This window comes from Equus quagga, chromosome 2 (genome assembly GCF_021613505.1).
Source record: "Equus quagga isolate Etosha38 chromosome 2, UCLA_HA_Equagga_1.0, whole genome shotgun sequence".
Taxonomy (NCBI): domain Eukaryota; kingdom Metazoa; phylum Chordata; class Mammalia; order Perissodactyla; family Equidae; genus Equus; species Equus quagga.
The window spans coordinates 148,377,509-148,397,024 of record NC_060268.1 but is presented as its reverse complement, the minus strand read 5'-3'; the positions used below and the strand labels follow the sequence as shown (position 1 = coordinate 148,397,024).

Genomic DNA, 19,516 nt, shown 5'->3' with positions numbered 1-19,516 from the left:
TACTGCTAGTATATAAAACTACAACTGACTTTTTGTATACTGACCTTGTATCCTGGGAACCTACTAAACTCACTTACTTCTAGTAGCTTTTTTGTAGATTCTTCAGAACTTTCTACATAGACAACTGTAAGTAGAAAATTTCTTTTTTAATCTGTATGCTTTCCTTTTTTGCCTTATTGTACTGGGAAGGAACTCAGTATTTTTTTTTTTTTTTTTTTTAAAGATTTTTTTTATTTTTTCCTTTTTCTCCCCAAAGCCCCCCGGTACATAGTTGTGCATTCTTCGTTGTGGGTTCCTCTAGTTGTGGCATGTGGGACGCTGCCTCAGCGTGGTCTGACGAGCAGTGCCATGTCTGCGCCCAGGATTCGAACCGACGAAACACTGGGCCGCCTGCAGCGGAGCGCGCGAACTTAACCACTCGGCCACGGGGCCAGCCCGAGGAACTCAGTATTTTTGATCTACCTTTTTACCAATCCTACACTCTCCCAAACAGGCGTGGAGAAAGTGGACACTAAGAATGACTTTAATTTCTTGACATTTGCCAGGACTTGCATTATGGCTCAGCATATGGTCAGTTTTGGTAAAGTTCCACCTAAGCTTTCAAAGCATGTATTCTGCAGTTGTTGGGTCTATCTACAGATATGTAATACATGTCAGTTAAGTCACATTTGTTAATTATATTGTTAAAATCATCTGTATCTTGTTGCATTTTTTTCTTTCTGGTCTGCTTGTTCCACTGAAAGAGGTGTGTTAAAATCTCTGTGACTTGGACTTATCTGTTTCCTATTTGTAGCTTTGTCTATTTTTGCTTTATGGATTTTTGAGGTGTATATCAATTTGCAGTTATTATAACCTCCTGGTTAACTGAATCTCTTATTATGAGACACCCCTATTTACTGCAAGTAATACTTTTGTCTTGAAGGCTACTTTTTCTGAATTTAATGTAACTATACCAGCTGTTGGCTTCAATATCCTCCTTTCTCACTGGTCTTTGAGCTTCTCCCACTGTCTTTTGTATTTTCTATCAGTTCATCTCTCTGCCTCCTTGTAGGTGATTTTGTAAAGTCAATCTCCCAGTTCACAAATTCTCTCCTCAACTGTGTCTAGTCTGCATTGATAACTATCAAGTTTTCAATTCCAATAACTATTTTTCATTTATTGGATCTTTTTCAAATCTGCCTAATTTAAATTTATTATAATGTTTTCCTTATTTTTATGTCTAATTATCTTAATATTATTTTATGTTTTTTCGGATTATTCTACTTGTAGTTCTTTTGTTTTGTTTTGTTTTGTTTTGAGGAAGATTAGCCCTGAGCTAACATCTGCTGCCAATCCCCCTCTTTTTGCTGAGGAAGACTGGGTCTGAGCTAACATCCATGCCCATCTTCCTCTACTTTATATATAGGATGCCTACCACAGCATGGCTTTATGCCAAGCAGTGCCATGTCCACACCCGGGATCCGAACTGGCAAACCCTGGGCTGCTGAGAAGCGGAACATGCGAACTTAACTGCTGAGCCACCAGGCCAGGCCCTATTTGTAGTTCTTAAAGAACTAACTCTCTTATTTGCCTCTGTTAACTTTTCCTTCTGGTAGTTCATTGCCTCCTGTAGATTTGTGTGTGTGTATAACTTAACCTTAGAATCTTTCCCTCTGTGGTAATCCTATGGGACCCTATCTGGAACTGTCCCTCTAGGGCAGTTTTGTATCTGCTTCTCATAGGGGCTCAGAGTTGATTTTGTCATTTTCTTGATTTGTGGTTCCTCCCGTTTACATTTAGCATGAACTCAGACCTTAAACTTACCTGTGGTGCAGGCCTGGGATTCTGATTTCTCATAGATGACTTTGTGTTTCTGGGTTCATGGACAGTTGTGCTGGTCCTGTTTGAATCCATGAGCAATTTGTGGCTTTATGTAGGGGATTAAGTTATAGCTGCAGTTTCTCCCATAAGCCTGAAACCAAGTCTTTTGTTCCTACACAGATATTAGGATCTCAGCCCCTATAGTCTTCAACAGAACTTCACTGGTTTGAAGGAATTTACCACAGACTGGTAGGAACCCTTTCTTGAAGCAGGAGTCAATTTTTGTCTCCTTAGAGACACTGATTTGTGTGAATAGCAAACATTTTCTATTAATTGGCAAACTCAAGTTTTTGTTTCATAGATTCACATTGAATACTCTGGCTTTTGATACCAGATATTCCTGCAATCAATCAATTTCACTTTAGATTCCACTGACGCCAGACTGTATTCTAGGAAATTGACAAGCTCTGTCTTTAACAGAAGGTATAAAATTGTATTGGGATTAAATATTTGAAACAGATGTGTGATAGAACGCTTGTTACTTTGCTATAATTTCTATCATGCTCCATAGTTCCCCCACTGTTGCCTCTAAGTGATCACGTTCTCAAACAGTTTTATTGGAGTATTTACTTTTGAATAAGCTTATATAACCATCCATAAGGAATAAAGCTATACTATATTGGTTCAATCAGTTCCAACCTCAGAGACTTTCACTCTGGTTACCATTATAATAAGCTCTTGTTGAAAGACTAGAATATTTTTTGGAGAAATATTTGTGGATGTATACATATATTATACATATAACAAAAATTATACCCAGAACCCCAAATTTTAATATTTGTTTAGTGCCAAAAACATAAGATTTTCCTATAGGAAACACTAGTGATGACTCTGATAATCTCAATCTATAGTTATTTTTAACAGTTTGAAATTTTCTATAATAAACACACAAAAAAGGGAAATAGTACAATGAATATCCATGAACCCATTACCCAGCTTAAAATATTACCAACATTCTCTCATGCTCGTTTTGTTTCCCATAGGCACAAATTTTAAAAAACATAACTACCATATCATTATCACATCCACAAAATTAACAACCACAAATGCTTTTAGTATCATTCACTACTCAGTTCAGTTTTCCCCACATACCCATTACTCTTAAGCAGTACTACTGACTAAATGGGTGATTTAATTGAGCATACTTAGCTCTTACCTCTATGTGTTTTTATTTATTTGGGAAGCTGGAATGTGTGATTTAATTTTGCACAATGCAAAAGGTTATTTTTTAAATGTTACAATCACATTAAGTCTTCCTCTCACCTCTGACTCTCTTTTCTTACTCAGAACCAATCACTGTTATCATTTTCTTATCTATGCGTCTAGAAATATTTTAGTTTTTTAAAATTTAAACTGCCTAAATATTGGACTTCCAGCTTTGTCTGACCTTTCAAATTGGAAAAAAAACTTTAACTTTTATGGTGTGAATTCTTCTGCCCTTCCTATCTCTTTAAATAGCTGGCCTATAGAATAGCAAATAAACAGTTAGTTAATTAAAAAAAATTCACCTCAGGATACTGGCTCAGTTACCCTATGCTATGCTATGTACAATGGATGTTCTATGTAAAGTCAAGAGTTTCCTTTTGGTCTTCTACAATTTGAATATAAATCCTAAAAAACGATGAAATACCCATTTAGTTAGAAAAAAGGTGTTGAGCTTTTTTAGAACCTTTAGATCTGAACTAATAATTTTAGTCTTTTTGCTTTTTCTAGTGATAATTTCCTACAAATAACACACAGTTGCATATATTTTACAGTTTCAATCTTATTTTTATTCTCTTGTGGAATGCTAGGTTTAATGTTACAGTATGGTTGTCAAAGCTACTGAAATGTGACAAATGTCCATGTCTAAATGCTGCAGAACAGTATAACTTTAATGATTTTAGACAAAAAAGTTGTTATTTTACAGCTGAGGTCTGATGGTTTTTAAACCGATGCCTATGTGTATGTCCAGCCACAAACCCTGGGGATGTTTATTACCTGTACATGTATATACAAATATATCCCAAACATATATATGCACACAGGCATGTATTAATTTGTGTGAAATTTATAAAATTATATACATACACATACATGCATATCTATATACATATACCCACCCTCATCATTGAGCTCACTTTTCTAACATGTTAATCAACTTCATGCCCAATTATTATTGCTGCCCAGTATAACTACATGATTTTAGTGCCAATACCAAGCACCTTTTCGGATGCAGGATAGGTAACATCTGTGCATATAGATATGTGTATTTATGTATGTTTGTGTACGTAGAGGAATTATTTCTCCCTTTTATGCTTCAGTCATGCATTACTACAATAAACAGTCTCTTCACCATTGGTTTTGGAATTCCAAACAGTGTAAAATCTACTTCTGGAAAACTGTATATAGTTGTTCATAGTTACAAAAAATATATTATATATTTATATGATTGAAACCTATTGAGTACATATGTTCTCTGAATCTGGCTATATCCTAGCCATTAGATAAATTAAAAAAAACACCCTCTTAATAGGATGTTATGAGAGCCTTAAATAGACCATTACCTGTATTTAGAATAGTTGATATATTTTAAAAGTTGACAAAATGATGTTAAAGATTTGAAAAACACTACGCTTCTGCATTAAATATATAAAGGTTTCCACCGAGGGCCTGGTTCAATTCATTGTCTAAGATTTTCATGTTCCAAGAGTGACCAATATCGTAGTCATTATTCTTAAAATTATGGCTCATTAAGGCTTTTATACAAAAAAAAAAAGCCCTATTTTTAATCATTTATAAAAACAAGTTCTACTTAAAAGAAAAAATGTACATGAACACTAAAGTACTCATGGATATTATCCTGTACAAAGTGACTAGGTAAAGACAGGAGGCTCGTTCTCAGTAAGAACACCTCATGGTAGCACGTGTAAACCTGGTTTGGTTCCTCTGCTCTGCAGCTATTCAGCATGTAAAATTTAAACCATTTCACATTAACATTTAAATTTAATACAGTGCAAATATTTGAGAATAGCTTGTTCCCCCCAGTGAAACAAGAACCAGCGTTATGCTGAATATTCTTCAGATCTATTTACACATTGAGCTAAAAGTTCACCATAAACTTTGAAATTTGCTGAATATCAGCAGAAATGTAACTGAACTAGCAGCAATTGCATTTATAATATTTTGATAGTTACTTGAGAGAATGCATAAAATTTTCCAGGCTGTACTCTGAATCATATTGCTCTTGATCCCAAAGATCACTCAGGTTTTCAAGAATTGATTTCATACTTGCTTTTCCAGAAGTAGAGGTGTCAGCTTTTTCTGCTTTGCCATCCTTAAGAGAAATTGGCAGAAAGATAAAATGAAAAATTATTAACTTCAAAAATTATATTTTCCTTTAAAATATCACACTTGTTTCTAACATTGCACTTACTCAAGAGTTAATCACTTCAAGTGATGGGGAAGTTCATGATCTCATAAGATAGATAGCCTATTCTATTTTCCCAAGGCTTTAATAATTTTATTTGTCATTTTAAGCTTTTTATTTGGGAAGAATTTCAAGATTAATAAGAGCATTACAAAGAACTTATCGTTCACTGTATCACAGTGGCTTTGTCATTCTCTCCCCTGTATATGGACGTGTCTGTGTATGTATGTATACACAGATATATAGCTATCAGCTTTTTCCCAAAACCATCTGAGAGTAAGTTGTAGACATTAGGCCCCTTTATGCCTAGATAGGAATCAGCATGCATTCCCAAGAACAAAGGCATTCTCTTGAATAACCAAAGTACGAAGATCAAAATAAGCAAGTTTAATACTGATATATTAAAAGCTAACATATAGTCCATATTCCAATTTTGCCAGTTGTCCCAATAGGATCCTTTATGGCAATAGCTTTAGCTTCTCTGCAACACCCTCCTAAGCCCAGTTCTCCTCACTGAAAGTCACCCACAAGAATATTCTTTCAAACAGAATAAAAGCTATGTGAAGACAGCAATCCATGTTTCTTTGAGCTTTCTTTTTTCTAGGTTACATGTATCTTCTTCTTTCAACCTTACCTAATATGATATAATTGAAGAACCTTCCTCCATTCTGGTCATCTTTTGCGGACTTACTAATCTATTACTGTTTAAAATGCAGCACCCAGAACCATACATAATATTCTAAATGTGGCTTTACACACAGAGTACAGTGGAACTATTCTCTCAGATTTGGACATGACAATTCTGCTATTACAGCCAGTTTAATTACATTATATGAGGTATTTCTCATGGTAATTTATGCTGACTATACCGTTTTCTGAACCTGTGCAGGACCTTAAATCGAACCCTATTAGTTTTACATTATTAGATTGATGAGTATTTCCAGCTGGTGTATCCTTTGATTATCAGTTGTTATCTGATGTACTAGTTCCGTCATCCACAATAACAATAATGGCTACTATTGAGAATCTATACTAGGTACCCTAAGTGCTTGCATATATTATTTCATTTTATCTTCATAACCATGTCGTAATACAGACATTATTATTCTGCCAAGGGTGTAGATGCTCAGAGAAGCTAATTTGCCTAAGGTCACCAGTTAATAGGAGGCAGGGCAAGAAATGCAGACCCAGGTCTAGCTGATTCCAGTGACAGCTGTCCTTCAACAAGAAAGGACTAAGGAGAGAAACCTTGGGGCAAGTCACTGGAGACATCAACCAGAAAGTTAAACTTCAAACATCCCCTAGTATCCTGGAGAGTCTTATCTGGACATCAAAAATTCCCTCAGAGGGTTGTCTAGCTGATACCAAAATGAATGCCTTTTCTGGTCCCTTTAATACTTTCACTAAGGAGTCCCAGGAAGTCTGTGAACACATTAAAGATACAGCAAATTGTATAAGTTCTTTACCTTATCAAGAGTAAACAGATCGAGAAGCTGATCTGTCCCCATACTCTGCAAACTAGAATTCTCTTGGCTAATAACAGTATTTGCTATGTTCATCTTGAATTTCTGTAAACCCATTATTTTCTCTTCCAATGTTCCTCTGGTTATCAATCGGTACACGTTAACCACACGTTTCTGAATGAGAAAAAGAAGTTAAGCAACTATAGCACAAATAAATTGATAAGCTTTGAGGTTGACCAAGTCAGGCGGCTTACATACTTATACTAAATACTTTACTACTATCTAATTAGGATTGGGTTTTCTTTATTTATCTGGCCCCCTGAGCTTAAAATGTTTGCAGAGAATCACAGAATATTAGGAATGGACAGTGTCCCAGGTTTTCTTAGCCCCAGAACCTCATTTAATGCATGAGCAAGTTGTGCAACAGAATTTAAAGTGACTTGCTAAGGGTCACAACATTTATTAACATCAGAGTTGGAACTTAAACCAAAGCCTTCTGTCTTTTTTGGGGGGAGTATTTTTCCCAGTGAACAGGTTGATGGCTTTTTACCTGCCCAATGCGATGGGCCCGGTCCATGGCTTGTAAGTCACGCATGGGATTCCAGTCGTGCTCCACAAATACCACTGTGTCAGCACCTGTTAAGTTAAGCCCTAAGCCACCAACGTGAGTTGTAAGTAAGAGAACATCTATGGATGGATCATTGTTAAACCTAAAAGTATAGATATAAAAAAATAAAATTAGTACATTTCTTTTTAAGGTTCCTATAACAGAAACTGTTTAATAAACTTTAAACAGTTTAATAAATTGTTTAATAGCACAAATGAGAACACATTTAAAAATCCATGATATGGACATTTCTGTGACCACTTGAAATGAAACTATCTTCTTTTAATATACATAACACATTTAGTAGTAGAAAGAATGTATTCTAGAACATGTCATAAATTTCATATACAGAAAGAAGTCCAATTAGGTTGTATTTTAGGATATCAGATAAAGACTAAGTTGCAAAAATGTAATTAAACACTAATTATAATTAAGACAAAACCCAACTATAAACCTTTACCATATGGAGACAGAAGAGGCAAGTGGGGGAAAATGCTAGATCAGTTAGGGAAGGCAGAGGATGAGGGTGTTGGTTGCTACTATCGTACTAATTCTAGAAGATATTGACAAAGGACATCTACTAGCTTCTAGGAAAAAAAACTAACATTATTACCAAGCTACCATTTATTACATTCTCACTATGAGTCAAGCAATGGGCTTTGTCTGCTATATGCATTATGTTATTTCACTGTTACTATAGCTCTATAAGGACATTAGCATTGTCCTTATTTTAGAGAGACTCAGGTTATGTGGATGATAAACAGACCCAAGAGAACACTGCCTAAAATAGCAGAGTCAGGAGTCAAAATTGGGTCTGTCTGCCTCCAAAGCCCCTTCGTGCACCTCTAACTATATTGTGCCTAACCATCTCTTATGGATGCTTGTTAAAAACGCTGACTCTTGAAGTCAGCAGGTCTGGGACAGAACCTAGTAATCTGAATTTTAAAAAACTAACCCTAAGATTTCTAAACCAGAGGGTGCAGACCACACTTAAGAAACACTGCACTCACCAATTCTGCTTCCTAGCTGGGCCAGCTTCAGTTTGTTCTCAGCAGAGACACAGAGATCAGGATAGAAATCTTAGCTAAGCTACCTGTTTGCTTCCTCCCACCTCAACCCTCCAAAAAAGGTGAGGGGGAAAGTAGTTATCTCTATTTTTTGTTGATGCCTTAAATTTCTTTCATGCCCTTCAGAGTGCTTTCCTACTAGTCACATTTTTTTACTACTATTCAATTATATCTCTGTGGTTCTATATTTTAAACAGGGTTTAGTTGGGTTGAATTATAAAATAACAATAAAAAAAATTGCAGATATTTAGCCAAAGAAGATACTTCATGAGGCAAACATCTATGGAAGTAATAATATAATGACTATAGCTTGATTTATAAGAGTTTTAGAAGCCACTTACCGGGAAACAATGGAATGTCTCTGACCAGGAGGTATGCTGCCATCTAATCTCAAATAAGTGACAGAGGGTAAGTGAGGTTTGAGAAGATCATGTTCTACTATATCAAGCATGCTTTTAAGCTGACAGAAGATCAGTATCCTGTGCTGGGCCACAACAGACTCTGTGCCACTCTCTGAAGTGCTGCCATTTCCCAAACCACAGTCCAACAGCAACTTGAAAAAAGGATCAATTGTTATACAGGTGTTCAATATAAGTAGGCAACCAATCTCACTGTGACAAATATTTATCTTTGTGGTGAGAAAAGGCTAAACTTACCTATAACCTGGAAAACAGATTAGCATTTTGGGCTGCAGTCTGTTACCCTACAGCATCAGGAAGTAGTTTCTGAGGTGCTCAGGCTTAGAATTTCCTGGTCGCCTCTTGAAAGAGGTTCTCTAACCGGCCTTCTCCCCTTGCCTGAGTTCCTTGAGGCTCAGTAGGGCCTCAATAAATGTTTACTGAAAGTTATGACAATGAAGATACCCAGGCAAATGGTTCATGAAGGGTTATGAGAAACTAGGGTGTGAAGAAAACATAATAAAGCAGCTAAATTTGGCAGAAATCAAAATTACGAAAAAGAAAGAAGAGAACCAAAAGCAGCATCTAGCTAGATCTCTTGGATTCCTGAGCTTACTACTACATCTGTAGACCAAGATCTTTAACGGCAAGAGCAACACTGCTATAGATCTTTGTATTTCCTGCTACTGAAGTGGTTCAGTGCCTGGCACATAGCAGGTACAATAAATAAATGAGTGAACAAAATCCAAGAGAACTGAGACAAACTTCAAATTCAGTGTAAAACTCTCAGGGTATGGTGCAGAAAAAAGTCAACACGGTAGGCCTGAACTACTTTTCTTAGAAAGTCCTGCTTGCAAGGTCAGCCCTTGGCTGAAAGAAGTCTGGCAACTTGGATTTTGGGAGACTTTGCATCATTCTCTCTCTGATAAGGGTGGCTTACTGTGCTTAAACTGCTGTGCAAACAATGTAATTTATGCTGAGAGCTGCTGTCTTTCTGAAAGTCTAGAATTTTGGTACATACTAGGCAGAGGGAGTCTATGTGATCAGACCCAATAAAAACTTTGGACAATGAGTCTCTAATGAGCTTCCTTATTCTTTCTCTTCTACCCAACAGCCCTCAAATTTTAAATTTTTATTAGACTGCCCTAGGTATTTTCCCATCCTTGAGAGTAGAGTAGACATATAGTGTACTACACCAAGGAACTTCTCCAAGTGAAAGAAAGAAATGGGATAAATGTAATTATCCCTATCTCTTGCCCCTAAATCTGTAATCAGATTGCTAACCAAGTTAAATTAATTTTTAAAACTCCCTTCTAGGATGTTTTATGAGATTATGACGTGTGGTACGCAGTATAAAGAACGTGACATCATCAGTGGGACATTCTACATGGATGCTATAAAACAGGAGTGTGAGAGACAGAATTTATCAGAAGGTCATTGTCATGCACATTCAATTATCTCAGTCCCTTATGCAGCAATATCACAAACCTTCCAGACAACCAGTCATATAAAGAACATTCAACTACAACTTCTTCTTCAAGTCCACACTCATCAGACAATCTTCCTAATATAATCTTCATTCAGGGTAGCTATCCTACTGGGTTGTAGGGACAGATCATTTGATATAAGTATTCTTGTCTGGTGGCAGAACTGCCCGTCTGGTTTTCCCAATAATGTTGTATAACTTGAGTCTGCCCTGAGACGGCTGAACTCCAAGTATCCTGGCAAAATCTAGTTTGTGGCCTTGAAAGGTGTAGACTCTAGAAAATGGTTACCTAGGCCACCTGATATGGATGTCTGAGAGGCCAGCTGCCTCCCCAGAGAGGAATTTAATTTTATTTTGCCCTAACTTCAGCATAGACTAAATTACCCCAGGTTTTTCAAGCTATCCCTCATGTAAAATAATCTCTAGATTATTTTGATCTTCCATTTAAAGCCCAAAACTATAAATGATATTCAAAATTTGGTCTGACTGGTATAAAATACAGTGAAACTATGATGCCATCATTTTGGCCATTACACTGTTATTAATCCCACCGAAGACCATATTAGCTTTATTTATTGGCAACTAATTCATCTAGTAGGTTTATAGTGAACTTGTCATCAAATCAAACTCAACTTTACCCTATATGAAATGTTCACCAAGTCTGACAGAATCTATATTTACCTAAATGTTTTCTTTTAAATTTTTTCTTTTTTAAGATTGGCCTCGAGCTAACATCTGTTGCCAATCTTTTTTTTTTTTTCCCCTCTTCTTCTCCTCAAAGCCCCCCAGTACATAGTTCCATCTTCTAGTTGTAGGTCCTTCTAGTTCTTCCTCAACATGGCTTGATGAGCAATGCTAGGTCCTCGCCCAGGATCCGAACCAGCAAAACCCTAGGTCACCAAAGTGGAGTGTGTGAACTTAACCACTTGGCCATGGCGCCAGCCCCACTAAGTGTTTTCTTTTAAACTTGACTCTGCTTATCTCCCTTAAATTTCACTTAGAGTTTCAGTTCATCATTCCAGTCTCCTGAAATTTTAAAATTCTGTCTCTGACAATATTAAATACTTCTGGTACTATTACTTGCTGATAAACCTGTTTCTGTATTTCTAGTGCCCGATTTTTAAAAAGCAAATAAGACCTCTCCCCTACTTCAGATAACACATATTTTAAAGGAAAGGGAGGGGAGGAGAGGGACGGAGGGGAGGAGAGGAGAAGTGTGGGGAGGAAAGGGAGGAAGGAAGGAAGGAAGGAAAGGAAGGAAGAAAAGAAGGAAAGAAGGAAGGTAGGTACGTTCTCTCTCTTGAGACAGAACCTTTACTTTGCATGGCTGAAAAGAACTGAGAAAATGGAAAAGATGGGTTCTAAAACAGCCCTCTGTGACTATGGCCAGAAACAATCTGGGCCTAAGTTGCAGAGTTCCTAAAGCATCTTAATTCCCAGAAATAACTGCAGGAAAAAAAATAATGTACCAAAAAATAAACTAAAAAATAATTTCAAGCCTGTAGTATAATTAAAATTGTGGATGAAATTCAATTTTTATTTGAAAATAGATCTAATTAGCTGATTCCTTGACTAAATATATCTTAGAGCTCTACCTAATATATCAGCTATGTTAAGAAAATCATCAACATTTTATATACAAAGTTTGGTCAAACAAGAAAACTATTCCATATATAAACCACCTAAACATAATAGTCATTCTTCAATTTTATGGTAAAAGTCCGTTCTTTAACATTTAGTGAAATAAGGATACATACTTGGATGTCATATTATAATGATTATATATTACCATTATATAATATTTTCTATACTAACCCATGTGAAATCTAAAATCTTCATTCATTAGTTATTCTCAATGAAATTTAGGCCAGAATAACTACAGAAACCTAAAAGAATTACTAAAGTCCAGATTTTACTATAAGATATTAATTTTTAAGACTAGTTAGAACTAAAGGATATTAGCATTAATGTTTTGGTGCTTGAAATTGGTTCTTTTAATTTAACCTTTTGAAATCTTGGAATTTTTTAAAAGCTATACCAAGACAGTGACATGAGCAAAATGGCAGAGTAGGCAGCTCCCAATAAACTCAACGAGTTCCACAGTGACACACATTATAATCAGACCCTTGAAAGACAAAGAGAGAAGCTTGAAAGCAGTAAGAGAAAAGTGATTCATCATGTAAAAGGGATCCTTAGTAAGATTAACACCTGATTTCTCATGAGAAACAATGGAGGACATTATGGAGAAAATGAAAAGAATCTACAGAATGGGAAAAAGTATTTGCAAATCATATACCTGATAAGGGCTTAATCTAGAATATAAAAGAACTCCTAAAAGTCAACCAAAAGACAAACAATCCAACTAAAAAATGGTCAAAGGTTGTAAACAGGCATTCCTCCAAAGAAGATATACAATGTCTAATAAGTACATCAAAAGATGCTCAACATCATTAGTCATGAGAGACAGGAAATCAAATTGACACTGAGATATCACTTCATACCTACTGGGATGGCTATAATTTAAAAAAAAAAAAAGTGAAATATACGTTGGCAAGGATGTGGAGAAATTAGAACCCTGGCCCATTGCTGGGGGGAATGGAAATGGTGCAGGCAAGTATGGAAAACTGTTTGGCAGTTCCTGAAAAAGTTAAACATAGAATTGTTATATGATCCAGCAATTCCACTCCTAGATCTAAATCCAGAAGAAATGAAAAGAGGGATTGAAAGAGATACTTATAAGACAACATTCACTGCAGCATTATTCACAATAGCCAAAAGGTGGGAACAACTCAAGTGTCTGTCAGCACATGACTGAATAAACAAAATGTAGTGTAAACATCATCACCATAATAATAATGGAATATTATTCAGCCATAAAAATGAATGAAGTACTGATGCATGCTGCAACATGAATGAACCTTGAAAATAAGTGAAATAAGTGAGTTGCAAAAGGACAAATATTGTATGATTCCACTTACATGAAATATTTATAACAGGCAAATTCAGACAGAAAGTAGATTAGAGGTTACCAGGGGTTGGGGGAGAAGGGAATGGGAAGTTACTGGTTAATGAGTATAGAGTTTCTGTTTGGGTAATGGAAAAATTTTGGAAATAAATAGTGGTGATGGTTGTACAACATTCCAAATATAATTAATGCTACAGAATTGTACACTTAAAAATCACTAAAAATGGCATATATTATGCTATATATATTTCACACACTTTTTAAAAAAGCTATACCAAAAATTTAATAAACCAAATTAAAAAATAAAAGAAACAGCAAACACATCAGTAATCTTTTGGAAAAGCAAATTTACCTGGTGTTACAGATCAGGAATGTACAACACTCATCTAACACTTAAAAGATCTACTTACTTGTTTCAAAGCTGAGAGTTTAGGGGCATGTTGAATATCGTGAAGAGAAGAATTCTGAACTGCCAGTTTTTCGGTAGTACTCTTGAACTCTGGATGTTGAGGTGTTAAAACTAATGCTGGATGGTTGCATAGTTTACGTAAGTACTGTAATGCCTTTAAGGGGTAAAAAAAAAAAAAAAAAAGCATAAACAAGTCCACTTCACATGCCACAAATGTTTGTATCTCAATATCTCTTCCATCTATCTAGAATGCCTTTCTTTCTCTTCTCGCTACTCCTACTCATTTGTCAAGAACCAGTTCAAATGTCTCATCTGTGATGCTTTCATATGTGCTTCTTGTGCAGTTTGTATTTATTTTTATGAGAGCATCTATAATTTGTACAAATTGTACTATTTATGTCTGTCTCTCCCACTAGACAATGAACTTCTCATGGCAGAAAGAGTATCTTATTCATTAGCTTCTATAGCTAACCCTTTCCCACCCAAAGTGCCTGATAATGCTTAACAGATGCTTCTGGAACCAGGCATCATTTCCTAAAGAAGGGTGTCTCAAACTTTAGTGAGTGTAAACATTTCTTGAGGACCTTATAAGTCGGCAAATCTCTCCCCTCTACACAGTATTGTGACTCAGTAGGTCTGGTGTGGAGGAGGGGAAAGTGGAGCTAGGTAGTTATTTCAAGTGGTTGTGTTTGAGAATCAGCATCCTATAGGATCTCTTCTTTCTTTTCTCTGATTCAGCCACACCCTTTCTCTTTTGCTTTTTACTTGGCTTATGATTTGCGTCTCATCCTTGGCACAAAGATTTGTATTAGTAAGCTCCACTGACAAGGCTCAAGAGGCTGCTGGGCACTATGGGATAGGTATAAGCCTTCACAACCACCTTTTCCCTCTTCTATCTTTAAAAATACTACAGTACTTACTTTATTGGTGGCAAGGGGGTTTGGGAGGTTTTCTATGGTGATTATTTCAAAAGAGAAAGAAAAAACTTGAGTTAACGCTTTCCATCTTTTTCATTTGTTATTCCCGCAAGCACATTAGGCATCCACTGTCTCAGGACTTCTCTACTTTTGGTATCCTCTGCCTGGAACTGCTTCCCCCACATATCTGCATGCCTCAATCCTCCTTCAGATCTCTGCTTAAATGTCACCCTCTCAGTGAGGCTGTCCCTGATCCCTCTATTAAAACTTACAACGTACCCTCTTATACTGTATAACCCCATACTCTTTTTCTCTTACATAATATGTATTTTACTTACTTACTCATTTTTCATCTCTACAAGGGAAAGAGTCTGTTTTGTCCACTGTTTTAATTAACCCCCGAGTTTAGAAAAATTACTGCCTTGTGGTAGGAGTTCTAATAATTTTTTAATGGAAAGCAAAAGATTCTCTACTCTAAAACCCTTCTTTTTATGCAATATACAAATGTATATTGCATTTTACACATTTAATATTCAATTACCTAATTATGAATATGAAAATAAGTTGGCCCTTTTACCTATTTTCAAGAATGTATACACAATATTGAATAAATTTTAAAAAGCCATATTTCAGTGTTCCATGTAAAAATTGTTGTATTGAAGAACATTCTTCAGCAACATTTAAAAAGTGGACTATAATCTATACCTGGAATACATGGCCTGTAGCTTTAAGCTTCGGTTTTTCAGTTTCTTCAGAAAGTGCAGCTGAAGAAACTGTTTCATCAACATCACATTTGGCACGAGACTTAGCAAAATCCTCATACAGCTGAACCTGTAAAATCACCCCCATGAAAGTAATAAGTATATTTATTTTCAATTAGTCAAAACATAACTGCAAAGGCCAATAAGAGCAGTAATTTCAAATCAGCCCTCATTAAAGAAAATAAGTTATGATGCCTATACTTCACTACTGATTAGATTATCCACTGCATCTTGGTGAATTCCTTTAAAATTACATTTAGAAAACAAGTGTAACACATTAAATTTGGTGCTGAAAACTAGTCAAATAGGCCTAGACTCAATTTTTCCACTTTTTTTTTAAAATATTGGCTCTAACATCTGTTGCCAATCTTTTTCTTCTTCTTCTCCCCAAAGCCCCTTAAGTACATAGTTGCATATTCTAGTTGTAGGTCCTTCTAGTTCTACTATGTGGGGTGCCACCTCAGCATGGCTTGATGAGCAGTGCTTAGGTCTGCACCCGGGATCTAAACTGGCAAAACCCTGGGCTGCTGAAGCAGAGTGTGCAAACTTAACCACTCAGCTACAGGGCCAGCCCTTTCCATTCTTTTCAAGAAGATAAAAACATTATCAATAAAAGAGAACCTGAACCCTTACAAGTAAATGACAAATATTTTCCTTAAGTGAAGTTATATGGTCAAGACCTTATAGGTATGTTCCCAGAGACAAAGTTTAAAAATAATACTAATGCTGCCTAAAAGGGAACTTTTATCAAGTTTAAGGCATTACACTGGGGTCTGGGTTCCTATCTTATACATGCTAAAACAATGTGAAAGAGAAGAAAATCTAGAGTGCCAAAGAACAGAAGTAGAGAATAAAAACCTATGGATGCTAAATAAAGCCAAATGTTACTTCCCTCCCCAGCTCCCTTCCTCCAGTCTACTTAAATGTGTTTTATGCTCATGTAATAATACCACCACCAGTCTATCACTACAGATTTTTTTTCATATAGCACCTCTTCTTTATTACACTTACTTTAAAAAGTCTTCATCTCATTACCTTTAAAATATTCCTTTCAAGGAATATTAATAAATCTTTACAAATGAGGAATGGAGCCCCAAGGAGATGAGGTTGATCATATAAATGAACACAAAGCTCTCAGCATCTAGATTAATGTCCTACCTGCTAAACTCAAGTTGTATAGATAAATACTAATAGGTTAACTGTCTAAACATTGGAGGGGAAAGAAGGTAAGTTTCTGGGTGTCTCTGTATCTTTTACTCACTTGGCCATACTAAATCAACTCATAATACTGAAATAGATTGATGCATACTAACCTAGAACATGAAGTAAATATTCAAATAGAAAGTTCTGATTACAGGCCATGTCTTACTAAGATAAAGGACAGTTTCCCTTCATAAAATACTACGCAAGGAAAGGCATACAATAAATTCCTTTGATAATGGTCTCTAGGTACAAAATCAGTACTGTATAGAAGCCAAAACTTATTTCAAAAATTTACTGGCAATGCAATAATACTTTGAAAGGAATGAAGTTCCACTTCCCAAGGTTTGAAACTCAGCTCTGATGTATATTAGCCATGTAACCTTGAGCAAGTTACTTAACATTTTTTGAGCTTTACTTTCCTTATTTGCAAAAATGGGGACTGACAATATCTATAATGCTGTTGTGACGATATGATATTACAGGCAGATTGCTGGCCCTTATAAATATTGCCTTATTTCCTTATCACTTTAACCTTGTAACTTTTTAAATTAACTAGACATATAAGAAAGCAATTATAATACTGGATTTTGTTTTAATGCTATATGCAAAATGCACATATCCAAACAGATTCATTTAGGTTTGAAAAAGAATATTCCAAAAGTCTAGGGAAGCAGAAGCTAGATTAGTGTGATAAAGCCAAAGGCTAATCCCCTTTATTCAATACTTTTGTGGCTTACTCAAAACATTCTACTAGTAAGTATACCACCAACAACCACAAATACAATCGCCAGATTCCTAACCTGGAGAGGACTAAGAGTACAATAATAGTCTTGAATAATTTTGGGTGGAAGATCCTGCAAAACGTCTTCTTTCATTCTTCTCAAAAGAAATGGCAGGACTTGGCGATGTAGTGCATCCATCGCAAGAACACCTGTTAATAAGAGAAAATAGCTTTAAAAAAGTTAGGAATAAGTTATATTCACTTGCACAGAATATATAATTACATCTCTTTTTCATACCTGCTTCTTGTTCTCGACTGGAGCTTCGAGCATCCCTACTTGCTAATATAGGTTTACCATACCGAGCAGCAAACTGGCGTTCAGTCCCCAAAAATCCTGGCATGAGGAAATCAAATAATGACCACAGCTCCAAAACGTTGTTCTAAATATAAGAAAGGAGCACCAGTTATATTTTATACTGAGATTATTTCCTTACACTTAAAAAATGGAACATTAATGAAAGCCCATTATGATGACATAGATGAGAGTTTATCACCACATTTTTAGGTATATGGTAAAAGTCTGTATTTTAAATGTGTAAAATTCAGGTCAGCATCCTTGGAGAAAATACTCTACCCTATTTGGGGGAAATTTTCAAGTCTGTTCCACCAGAAGAAGCCTTGGTCCATAGTATTTAAATCCTATTGGTGGCATTTATCAGGTAGTGAATAGAAGAGCAGAAAGATGAGTATGTTTCTGATTCTTTTAACTTTGACACTCAAATTAACAGCAAGATTTAAGGAATTCGGCCAATATCACCATTTCTTTAACAAAGAAGAACTTAGAAGAGTTTGGTTATAGGTCAAATCTACCCAGCGTTTATGGATGACAAGGAACTGGCACAGGTTCTTTCCAATTCTACCTTTAAAGCTTCATGAAAAAAGAAATCAGTACTTTTTCATTTTGGATGCTTTCCCAATATGTGTGGATACTAAAGTACCATCCTACCACCCCCTTGTCCCTTCTGCTCAGGCTCTGGCTCACCATGCTGGGCTGCCCTCCCATATGGACATCCTTTTAATCCCATTTAGGCTATGCCCCACCCCCACCCTGGGCTAACATCGATCTTTGGTGCCGAAACCCCCATTACAACTTCAGAACTAAATTGTTCAGTTGGGGAAGGGAGAAAGAAAGAGGGCCTTTAAGCAAACAATGACAACAACAAATTTAAAAAACCTTTTGTTGTGAAAGCAATAACCTATTTAAAAATACTGTGAAGTTTCTGTATAAATTTAAACTGAAGCAAAACAAATCTTGATAATTCAAGCCTAAAGAGTCTTTTTTCCCTTTTAAATATACTTCTTACTTCTATTACATTTTTAAATGCTTGTAATTAAGTTATCTCTTGTGGTTATTAAAATCTGTAGTGTTCACTTAATGGGTAAAACTCTAACACTTAGAATAATCAGTCTATCACCAAAAATAAACTTAAAAGAAAAGTAACAAATACATAAAAAACCATCAATTATTTTTGAGAAGGAATCTTACAGGTCACTTGGCTAAGTGGAGAATGGAGGGTATTTTCCCATCAGAGTTGGCTATCCAAACTAGGTGTGAACTTTTGCAACCTATTCCTCTGGAAAATAACAGAAGCTCTCAAAACTATCAGAAGACATCCACATACGCGCCCATTTCCTTCCTTTTCCAAGATAAACGTCTACAATCTCTTCCCTTCAAATTGCCTCCTAACCACAGGTATTTACACCTCCACTATATGATGATTCACCTCTAGCTTTTCAATGTTAAATAAATCAGATTGTAGTATAATACTGGAGAAGAAGAATGGCCTGTGTAGAACAGTCTAATGTCTCCCATACTTTGGACATAAGACTTCTATTTACATAGCCTAAAATTATATTTTAAATATGAATTTTAAAACATAGTTTGCTCAGATACTGCTACATACCAAATGAACCACCAAAACAGCAAGGTAATTACAGGAAATCATCATTCCTATAAACTAAAAAAAATTAAAAACCTCTCCTTTAATTCACTGCCAAATGCCAACTCTTCTTCCACATGGCAAATATTAAAAAAAAAAAAAAGTATATAGTTACCTGGATTGGTGTTCCAGAAAGAATAATTCTGTAATTAGCAGTCAGTTGTTTTACTGCTTTTGACAATTTTGTTTTTCCATTTTTGATGACATGGCCTTCATCAAGAATACAGTAGTTAAATTTAATATTTCTAAG

The 19,516-nt window shown here is 35.7% G+C and overlaps 1 protein-coding gene across 2 annotated transcripts in view; it reads right to left on the bottom strand.

The window, feature by feature from the left end:
* Nucleotides 1-2,496: 2,496 nt before the first annotated feature.
* Nucleotides 2,497-19,516, bottom strand: part of BTAF1 (B-TFIID TATA-box binding protein associated factor 1) — a 92,946-nt gene continuing 75,926 nt past the window's right edge. Inside the window, exons 30-38 of one of the 2 annotated variants that reach the window (XM_046652980.1) lie at nt 19,382-19,511; nt 17,565-17,706; nt 17,346-17,476; nt 15,287-15,412; nt 13,666-13,818; nt 8,748-8,959; nt 7,283-7,442; nt 6,736-6,906; nt 2,497-5,176 (exon numbers count right to left, since the gene is read on the bottom strand). In XM_046652980.1, the coding sequence (XP_046508936.1) occupies nt 5,033-5,176; nt 6,736-6,906; nt 7,283-7,442; nt 8,748-8,959; nt 13,666-13,818; nt 15,287-15,412; nt 17,346-17,476; nt 17,565-17,706; nt 19,382-19,511 (1,369 nt within the window). In that variant the 3' untranslated portion in view covers nt 2,497-5,032. The remainder of the gene's footprint in view (nt 5,177-6,735; nt 6,907-7,282; nt 7,443-8,747; nt 8,960-13,665; nt 13,819-15,286; nt 15,413-17,345; nt 17,477-17,564; nt 17,707-19,381; nt 19,512-19,516) is intronic. The other variant, XM_046652981.1, reaches the window with a different exon arrangement.